We start from the raw sequence: 9,659 nt of genomic DNA, 5'->3' as shown, positions 1-9,659 counted from the left end.
CTCTTTCCAATGCAACACCAGTGCCCGTGGGCATGTGCCATACCTGGTATCGACTGAGGTAACCATCCAAGGCTGTGTAATTGATAGTGGTGGGGGAACCTGAGGGCCAGTCTATCCTGCTGACCTGTCTGGAGAACTCATCCAGCACCTGCAAGGCAGAACCAGAGCCATGAGTGCCTCGCTGCCTGTCTAGACCAGGCACTCATGGAGCCATCAAGGAGGTCTCACCCCTTGACAAGCCCTACTCAGTACAAAAGGAGAGCAGGGGCAGCTGATCAACCCCAAGTTCCAATGGTATGATCAGCAGAGACAAGGACTTGGAGCTGGGCTTGTTAGCTCAAAGCTAGGATAACTGAGAGCTCCTACCCCACACTTCTACTTAAGCAGAGCACGCTCTGGACTTACCTTGTCCAGCAGGGTGAAGCAGACTCGCGGTGGGTACTCACTGTCAGCCACAACCACGCCGGCCAGCCCATCACTCCGCACATACACGTGGCACAGGTATTCTGAGACAGAAAACAAGGGCAGAGACTGCGGGTGAATGCCGAATGCCAGTTTCTCAGGCAGCACCTGCAGCTGCTCCTCAGAGGCAAACCTTAAGCCATGGGGGACTGTTTCACACTTGGGTGCCCAAGCTAGGGAGAGTCTAAGGTTCACATTTCCCACCTCATAGGCAGCATCTGGGTATGACTAGGAAGGGCAGGGAAGGGAGAAAGCCTGGTACTGCCTGCCATGTGTGGGACTTGGCATGTAGCCAGCTCCTCAGGGCAAAGCAAGTTCAGCTTCAGTTACACAAACAGCAGCCAGGAGGCCACTCAGTGTGTAGGCTGGGCAGACATCCCTGATTCAGGAGCTCTTAGGATGTGCTAACAGACCAGCAAGACAAGGAAGCAGCACCAATACATGGATTTTTAGCTTGTCATTGAGTGGGGACGGTGCAGTGGCGCACAGAGCATGCCAGCAACGGGGTGGACAGAAACAGAGGCGTGTGGGGATGGGAAGGTCATGACTGAGACAGTGACCCAAGGGGGTGGGGCGGAAGGACACACAAGCAGGTATTAGTGAGGGAAGTAGAGTCTGGAGCACAGGGGCCGACAGCAGGAGAAGCCCCAGGAACTTGAGTGGAAGGGGTAGAATTCAGAGAAGCCTAGGAAGACTGGAGTGGCAGGACACTGTAGGGTTGGCCAAGGGAGGCCAGTCTGGATGTTGCATCCATGCAGGCTGCTGGCTCAGATCTGTAGCCGCGCCATGTGGGATGAGATGAGTAATCAATCCCAGAGGGAGTAGTTGGCTGCCAGGCCGGTTCCAGCTCCCACTTGATTTCCCACAGTCACAGAGTGACTTGGCTGGAGCCCAGCACGGATGCAGGTGGAATCCTCCCTGCTTTAAGTGTTTAGCCAGACACCTGGCCCTGGTGACATGCCCCCATCCCACCTGAGGGGAGAGTTTAGTCCAGGAGAGGAGAGAAGACAGTTCCCAGGTGCAGTGACCCATGTTCCAGTTAGGAACTTTCCAGGTCAGGTTAACCCCTGAGCACCAAGCACTGGTTTTGCTAGGAATATGCCTTGCAAATGTTTTAACCATGATGTCATAGCTACATAGGTAGCATGTAGGATGTGATGTCACCCACCAGGAATGTTCAGTGCTGGGGTGGGAGTATTCCCAGGCATTGCTGCTATAGATGGACACACCCCCAGTTACACCACACCCCACAAGGGAAAGCACCAGCCTGTGCCTCACCCAGCCATCAGAGGACGGAGGGCAGAGGACAGTACCCAGACTGGATTGCCCTCCTGGGGCTGGAGAGAAAGAAGCAAGGGAAAGACATCCCTGCTCCTGACTCCAAGCTCATAGCTTCTACCCGCTGTGCAAAGCACAAGGAGGCTGCCTTGTCTGCACAGGCTCATGGCTGGCATTCCTCAGGGGCACTGTGCCCTCTCACCTTGCTCCTTCACAGAGGCTCTGGTGCCCAGGTCAGAGCGCTCCACAATCAGCTGGCTTGTGAAGGTCATAAACTCCTGCACACTGCAAAGAGAAAGCAGATTCCCACATGAAGGGCTTGTACGTCCTACTAGGACACCGACCTGTCGGGGCAGGTGTCACCCACGGAAATGGATTCACCCATTGCACAGCACTTGCTCATGGACAACGTGCAGCACAGCCAATGGCATCAGGCCGCTGCAAAGCCACCTGGGATATTTAATGCTCCTTTTGAGAACAGACTCTGACCCCAGGCCAGTGCCAGCAATTAACCAAAGCAAGCACATCAGCCTCATCGCTTTACCATGCTGTGTCCACATCACTGCATGGAACAGGCTGTGGGGATTAGTGCACAGGCACTTGACCTATGGCAACCCCCAGAGACAGGTTGGCCCCTCCACACCCCTTTGTGTTTAGGTGGCGTGTGCCTCAGGAGTTACCAGAACTCCCACCCCATGGGGCTGTTTGGGAATCAGGAACACAGGCAGCACTTGGGATGCAGTGTAGCGTAGATGTAGGCAATCAAGCAGGAAGACGCCCAGTCGGATATCCAGTCCAACCGGAAGGACTCCACACAACCCACACACCTATACTGCTTTCGGTACCTCAGACAAAGGTACTAGGACAGGAACATTCCATCCTGGAGCTTCATAAAAATCACATAAATCATAAAATGGGTCTGGGAAGGGACCTCCAGAGGTCACATCTAGTCTAACCTCCTGCCTGAGGCAGGATCAGCCCTGTCCAAACCATCCTATACAAAACCACCATCTAAACTGTTAGTAACCCTGACACAAGACAAGACATCATACCCAAACCTGCCACAGGGAAAGCAAGGGGCCTTTCTGCCTTCCAATTACATTTGTCCTTCATTAATTTAGCACCTATTGGATGTGACACCTTTTGGGGCATCTACAGTCAGATCTGCTGGCCTTGAAGTTGACATGGAACTGCTTCTCTTGACCCCCTGCACCCAAGGACAGCTATGAAAGGACACCAAATCCCTCTCTCTCAATGTAACTTCAAGGGCCCCCAGGCATATCAAGGAAGGAAAGGAGCAGTTATGAACTGCAGGGTAAAGGAATCATTTTAGGTTACAAACACCTTCAAGCATCTTGAACCTTTCCATGAGTCTCAGCTTCTTTCTCCCAAAGTCTCATATCCTCCCAGCGTACGGACAGATTAGATTCACTCTGATTCTGCAAGCTCCTAGGCTTCCAGCTAGGCAGCATACATACTAGACCTCACAGTTTGGAGGGCTGCCTTGCAAACAAGCCACGTATAGAACTCACATCACATTCTCCAGACAAAGTCACAGAATGAGCTGCATCCAACCTGTCAGGTCAGTTTCCTGCAGCTGCTGTTGAGAAAAGCTATGTGCAGGACAAGTGCTGGAGTTATCTGAAGGGCAACCTCAACAGGTTTTTACAAGGCATCAGATGAGAAAGGCGTGCTCACTCTGCAGGCGGTCAGGGGGAACTGGAAGGGGAAAGAGAACTTCCCACCCCCTTCAGCTGCTGCTTTGAGATCTGGGGGGATCCCACATTTGTACAGCCCCACTAAGCAAGGACAGGTATGAAAATGGAGCCTGTCTGCAGAGCCCGGGGACAGGATGCTGGGCAACATCCCAGCCCTCATGCTCCCAGCATCTTCAGACAGGAGGATCATTAGTATTCATAACACAGCCCTGGCCACCACCGAACTCACTGCCTGACTAGATTTTCAAGAAGAGCTCGGCTTCGACCAAAGCTCTCCCCACAATGAAAGCACAGGGAATTTTACACTGATTCTCTGGGTACTTTACCTGGCCTCTGAATACAGTTACTGCAAGCAAACACAAGGCTACCAGACATTCTCCTGCCCCACAGCTTCCTTCCCCACTCCAAGCCCCAGTGCCCAGGAGGCTGCTTGGAGAATAGACTGTTCTGGACACCAGAATTACTGATGGCTGCATTTGGTGTTTCCTGCTCAAGCCTAAACATCTGTTCCACAGGGTCTACTCTTACTCAGGCCATATGCTGCATTTGCATCCAAGCTGCTGCAGCATATTAAACATCAGGGCAGCACCAGCCCTCCCAGCTTTACAAGACCCACATCAAATGCTAAATAGATTAAGGCCCTAACATACTGTCTACCATAAAAAAAAAGCCAGGACTGGTTGTTCTGCCTCTCTTCAGTCATTGGAAATGGGCTCAAGGTTATTGGTTCCTCAGTACTACTGTTGTTTACTTACATATCTCCCTGTCTAGAGAGCGGGTAAAAGAAGCTCAGTTTCGCTTTCGCAGGTGAAGTCCCAAAGCATCAGTTTCCCTATCACTGCAGGGCAGAGCCGTGTGTGTTTAAGGAGAGTTGCTGTTGGAAGTCTGACAGCAAGAAATTGGTCAACATATTCCTGTAAATCCTTCAGGTTTATTGCACAGGCTGCCACCTGATGCAGGATTATGAACTTCTGGTATTTTGGCAGCAAGTCCCACATCTTGGTGCTTTATGTTGCCTTGCTGTTTCAGGTGATAACTGGCTACAAAAGCACTCAAATTATATGTGGGGGAGGTTCTTTTAAATTAGCTTCTATGTGAGCTGTCCACACAGTGCATCTCCCTATTGCTCTAACCACCTTATGTAGTCTCTCCTAAATTATGAGATTTAAGTAAATTTCATGACATAAATCACTGGGAAAATTACCCTGAAATAAAAAATAAATGTTTACCCATTTCATTTACACTGCCAGTGGTTTTAGGACAGAATCAAGAGGTTCTAAGGAACTGTTCTGTCCACATTTAAGTTTAAATTTAGGTCACTATCCCTTTAGATATCACACTTAGGATATGCTCTAGCAGTCATTCATGTCCATGAGCAGACTACTCATGCCTGTGACATTAGGCATGACTGCACTGCAGCCCAGGATATCACCTAGGAAGCAAAAGGAGAGGACTGTGCAACATAATATCAGCTAGGCTCATCCTAGCAAGGATCTCTGCCCCCATCCTTCCCCCCCACAGACTTCTACTGTCTGGTGACATTTTTTCAAGTTCAGAACTAACAAAAAATGAGTAAGACAGAACTGTCCATAGCTACCCACCCCCGCAGCTACAGCCTGGGCTTTGGCAGTTATTACAATTTAAACTGAGCCCTATTTTTGAAAGCATCAGAGCAAGCCTCCTGTTAGAATCCTGTCTGTAGGGTACAGCCAGACTGACGCACAACCTGAACAGCAACGACGTATCGACACCCATCTGCTTGTGACTCACTTCTCTCACTGCCAGGGGGCCTCTGGAAGACTACAGTAACATTGTGTGTCACTTAGAATATTGAACACAACAATAAACTGCTAATTGTCTCAGCACCCGGGTACCCTTGAGACAAAGTCCTTCAGTCCTGCCAGACAACAAAGAGGCACAGTGACATCGCAGATGCTATTAATTTAATAGCAATCACAAGGATGGACAGAGGGGACATTTGTAATGCTCTTTACACAAAAATCAAGTCTCCCTCCAAAATAATCCTCTTTCAAATGCACCCTTCAGCAACCTTCAGTGTCTAGGCACATCTATGTACCAGATCTCACCTTTTTTTTTTTTTGAGCCTTGTCTAAATAAGCCTCTCGCGCAAAACCTGATGAAATACTTTCCCTTCACCATAGGAACTGCAAAAGCAAATATGCTCAAGCTTTAAAAAACCTGGGCAGAGACCAAGAATAGAAAAATCTCAGTCTGGCAAGTGAATCTCTCTCTAAGCATCTGGAACTAATGGGTTTGAAGGAAGGGTGCTTTTTATTTTGCAACCAGGCACTTGCTTCCAGTACTGTTTCCTGGAAGCTTTGGGGGAATCATCCCCCTTTTGCTGGATAAGGCTGAGCTCCTGTTGCTGCAGGATTAGCTGGGAAGAGTGCTACACAGTTCACCTTCTCCCTGGGCAGATTATCCCCCTAATGCAGAGAGCTGCCAGGCAGGGGAATGACAACAAAATGGGATTAGCACTTCGCTTGAAGAACTGGACTGAGGCTGTATAAGACCATCCTGCCTGCAAACTACCTGCCTCACAGAGCTCTACCAGGCCCAGATGTTGCATTACCTGGAGAAGGAATGCGCTGTGTCCCAGCACCAATACACTGATAACTAATGGGAACCACCTCCCTTTAGTTCCTCCAGGCTCCTCATTAGCTGGGCAGGTTGCATGATCAGCACATTGGTTTTTCAGCTGAGAAAACAACTCCTGTCCGAACATACGACAGCTTCTCCCCCACATACTCCTTGCTTTGCACACTTTATGCAAACTGATCAGACCAGGCCTTACACCCAGACGGCCACCATCTCAACCCAACCAAACCCAACCCAACCCACTGCTTTATACACCCAATGGATGGGTTTTGCCATTGACTTGTGGTGATACAGGCCCCCTTCCCAGTCTGATTTCAGAGCCCTGGCACTTCCTATCCCAGTGCCTCCCTACTGTCTGCCATGGTCTTGGGAGAAACCAAGCTGACTGACAACCAAAGGCAGAGCAGGGAAGCAAACCCCAGCCCCCCCACACAACTGACCCCTGGCCTCCCACCACCTGTCCTCCCTGTGCAGAGGGGACCCCCAGCCCCGCATCTTGGTGGTACGGGAGGCCCCAGGCACAGCGAGGACCCACCTGGAGCGCTGGAAGAAGCCGAAGGAGGACACATCGTAGGCTGCCTTCAGCAAGTGCACTTTGGGGTCGCTTTTGTAAAGGACACTTAGGCTGTAGAGCCGCATGGTGGGAGCCCGCCGCCGCCCCTTTCCTGTACTGGCCACAAGGTTGCGGGGGACAGAAAACAACTGGTCACAGCAGGTTTCTGGTGAGGCAGGACTGAAAGCATCCTGACAGGGCTCCGTAACCACGATAGGGGGATGCGATTGGGCATCCGCTCTCAACCAGCGGTCTGGCGACCGGAGGGAGAGGCTGGTTCTCACGGGTCAGTGCACTGCGCCAGCGCTGTCGCTGCCGGGGGACCCAGCGATGGGGGGGCCGGGCAATCTGGGGCCGGGCCGCGAGCGCAATGCCTGGGCTAGGCTGCAGCAGCAGGAGGAGCAAGTCCCCGCCATGGCGTCGTCTGCCAGTTCCCATTCCCATAGGCACCCCTCCCCCTGCCCCTGAGCACCCCCCGGGCACTGCCCTGGGTGCGCCCCCCGTCCCTCAGCCCGGGATGGGGGCGGGGGTCGGTACCGGGCGGCTCCCGTCGTTCCGTCTCCCACCGGTGAGTCCGGAAGCGGCCACAAGACAGAGGGCGCCGCCGACCCGGAAGCAGCAAAGAGCCCGCCGGAAGTGACACCCTCATTCCAGGGCTACTGCCACGGCGCCGGGGCGGCTCTGCGCTTGCGCCGCTGGCGGCCAATAGAAAGCCGCGTGGCAGAGGGCCCGAGCTGTGCGCCCGCCGGCCAATCAGCGCCCCGCTTCCAGAAGGGACACGGGGAGCGTGGCGGGGCTGGGTCCCTGGGGCAGTGGGGCCTGGGGCTCCCGGCGTGCAATGCGGCAGGAGCCTGCCCCCCGACCCAGGGAACCGGACCTAGCAGCTGGCATTGCCTGCGCCGTGCGCGCCCCACCGGGGTTAGCCTGCCCCTCTGGCCCCCAGGCTGCTCGCAGAGCATGCCCCGCACACCCTGCACGTGCCCTGTTCTAGTGAGACCCCCCCTCGCCCCGCTGTGCAATGATGGCTAATAAAAATGCTGGGATGATGTCAAAAGCCTCAAGGTCTCGCCTGCTCGCCCACTCCAAGAAGGGCATGAGACCGATTCAGCGTGCTTTCAGTGCAGCAATCCTCCCCGGGTGGCTTTTCCCCTCCAGTTCTTGTGCGCAACGCGGGGCCGGTGTTTTTCAGATGTGGCGGTGATGCCGGTGGCCTCGTGTACCCAGGATGCTGTGTTGCCGCTGACAGTTGCTATGTTTGCCCTTCTCCGGGCCTCTGGCACTTCCCGGTCCTTCAAGTGTCCTTTAAGATAATTGCTAATGGCTCGGAGATTGCTTTGGCTAATTTAAGTGCTCTCCCCAGAATGTTATCAGGCGCTGCTGATACAGCTTATCTCACTGTTCCCTACCCCGTTCTGCCCATGAGCTAACCGCTTGCTGCAATTAATTGCATTAGGTGTCAGGGGTCACAACGCTTGTTCCTAGCAAAGGACAGACCATCCTTTCTCTGTGCCCTCTTTACACCACCTGCTGTTTGTTCTCCTTCCCTGGCCGGTGACAAGGACTCGTGATACAGCCAGCACCAGCAGGCCTTGATATACCAGCCTGAGCACAGTGTAACAGAGAGGTCCTGTGGCAACGTGCGTAGCTTCATACCAGCATCAGTCTCACTGTCACGATAATGCCCTTTATCTCAGGTTAAGCGCAGCTAGCCTGGGATGAATGTGGTCATGCTATAGGCTTCACCCATCCAATCATATTGGTCTCAAGCCAAGATCATATACAGATGGTTGTGCCTCTGGTAGCTTCCCTGGTGGAGGGAGGTGTGAACCCATCTCTTCCCCGCAGACTCTGGCCATGTTCTTTTTGCTCCTGTTAACTGGCTCTGACCATCCTTGCTTTCAGATCCAATCTCTGTTCCAGCTCCCAGGCCTCCCCAGACCTGTCCTGGCCTCCCTCTCAGCTTCCTCTCTCAACATATTCACACCTACCCAGGCCCCTTCCTGCCAGGGCCCCTCACTTCCCACTGCTCTCATCTTTGCACCTGCCTCGCATGTTTTGAACTTCCTCCTTGTCCATCGTTCTCCACATCACTCCTTCCTCCTTCTTGCAAGCCCTTCGCACGCCCTACGTCACAGCATTTGATTTCAAGACTAGAAGGCGCCTGCCTGTGTGACCATCTCAGCTCATATCCTCCATGGAACAGAGAACCACCCCCATTACCTTCTGTATCAGGCCCATCCATTTCACTCAAGCTATCAGTGATCTTTGGAAAACCCTTCCAGAAGTCACATGATGACTTCCAGCCATGAAGAACCCATTGTGTTGTCTGCAAAGCCTCCTGTGAGACACGCTCCGTGGTGAGTGTGCTCACAGGATCCTCGGGCCATCACCCAAGCAGCCCTGTGAATTAGATTAAACCTCCTGGGGGCTGCAACCATTTATATTGTACTGTGGGCCCTGGATGGGTTGGATCCAAAAATTAGATAATTGGGGCAGCTTGCTTCAGGAACCCACAGCTGCAGATTAGCTGGTCTTCTGATCATCTCAACTTCTCCCATTGGGAGGAAGAGCCTACAGAGAGGCAGAACTATGTCCACTGCCATGTCAGGTTTGCCCTTGCCTCCGTCCAGCTAGCCCCCTCCTGCTCTTTGTTAATCTTTGTCATTTGGAAATGGGTTTCTCTGCCCCAATGCGGTCGCCTTGGGAGCAGAACAGGTTGGCTAGTCCTGCCCTGGAGTGGTTGCCGCAGTAACGTGGAGATAAAGTGGTTGTTATGACAATCCCAATGGCTCAGGTAGTGGCCTTCCACATGGCAGCGCTAATGGGCCAGCCAGGAGGGGTCCAGGTGAGGCAAGACAGCAACAGGACTTCCCTGGTTGTCCCAGTAACACGGGGTTCATCTCCAGACTCTGGGAAGCAGCTCGGGAGCAAGAGACGGGAAAACTATCTGTAAGGGAGAAAGTCAACAAACAACACAGCTGGTTTGGGAAAGGCACGGGCTGGGGGAGGAGGCAGCAAGCAGGTGCGTG

General features: G+C 53.0%; 1 protein-coding gene across 3 annotated transcripts in view; it reads right to left on the bottom strand.

The window, feature by feature from the left end:
• The window catches only part of YKT6 (YKT6 v-SNARE homolog), a 12,879-nt gene extending 5,015 nt beyond the window's left edge, over nucleotides 1–7,864 (bottom strand). Inside the window, exons 1-5 of one of the 3 annotated variants that reach the window (XM_025212795.1) lie at nucleotides 7,700–7,864; nucleotides 6,613–6,742; nucleotides 1,943–2,025; nucleotides 406–506; nucleotides 44–148 (exon numbers count right to left, since the gene is read on the bottom strand). In XM_025212795.1, coding sequence (XP_025068580.1) covers nucleotides 44–148; nucleotides 406–506; nucleotides 1,943–2,025; nucleotides 6,613–6,716 — 393 coding nt within the window. In that variant the 5' untranslated portion in view covers nucleotides 6,717–6,742; nucleotides 7,700–7,864. Of the gene's footprint in view, nucleotides 1–43; nucleotides 149–405; nucleotides 507–1,942; nucleotides 2,026–6,612; nucleotides 6,748–7,167; nucleotides 7,349–7,699 lie in introns of those variants that run through there. The other 2 variants (XM_006031179.2, XM_006031180.2) reach the window with 2 other exon arrangements.
• Between the last annotated feature and the right edge of the window lie 1,795 nt (nucleotides 7,865–9,659).

This window comes from Alligator sinensis, unplaced genomic scaffold (genome assembly GCF_000455745.1).
Source record: "Alligator sinensis unplaced genomic scaffold, ASM45574v1 scaffold453_1, whole genome shotgun sequence".
Classification (NCBI taxonomy): domain Eukaryota; kingdom Metazoa; phylum Chordata; order Crocodylia; family Alligatoridae; genus Alligator; species Alligator sinensis.
Note: the sequence above shows the minus strand (reverse complement) of the source record. Positions and strands in the feature narration are given on the sequence as shown.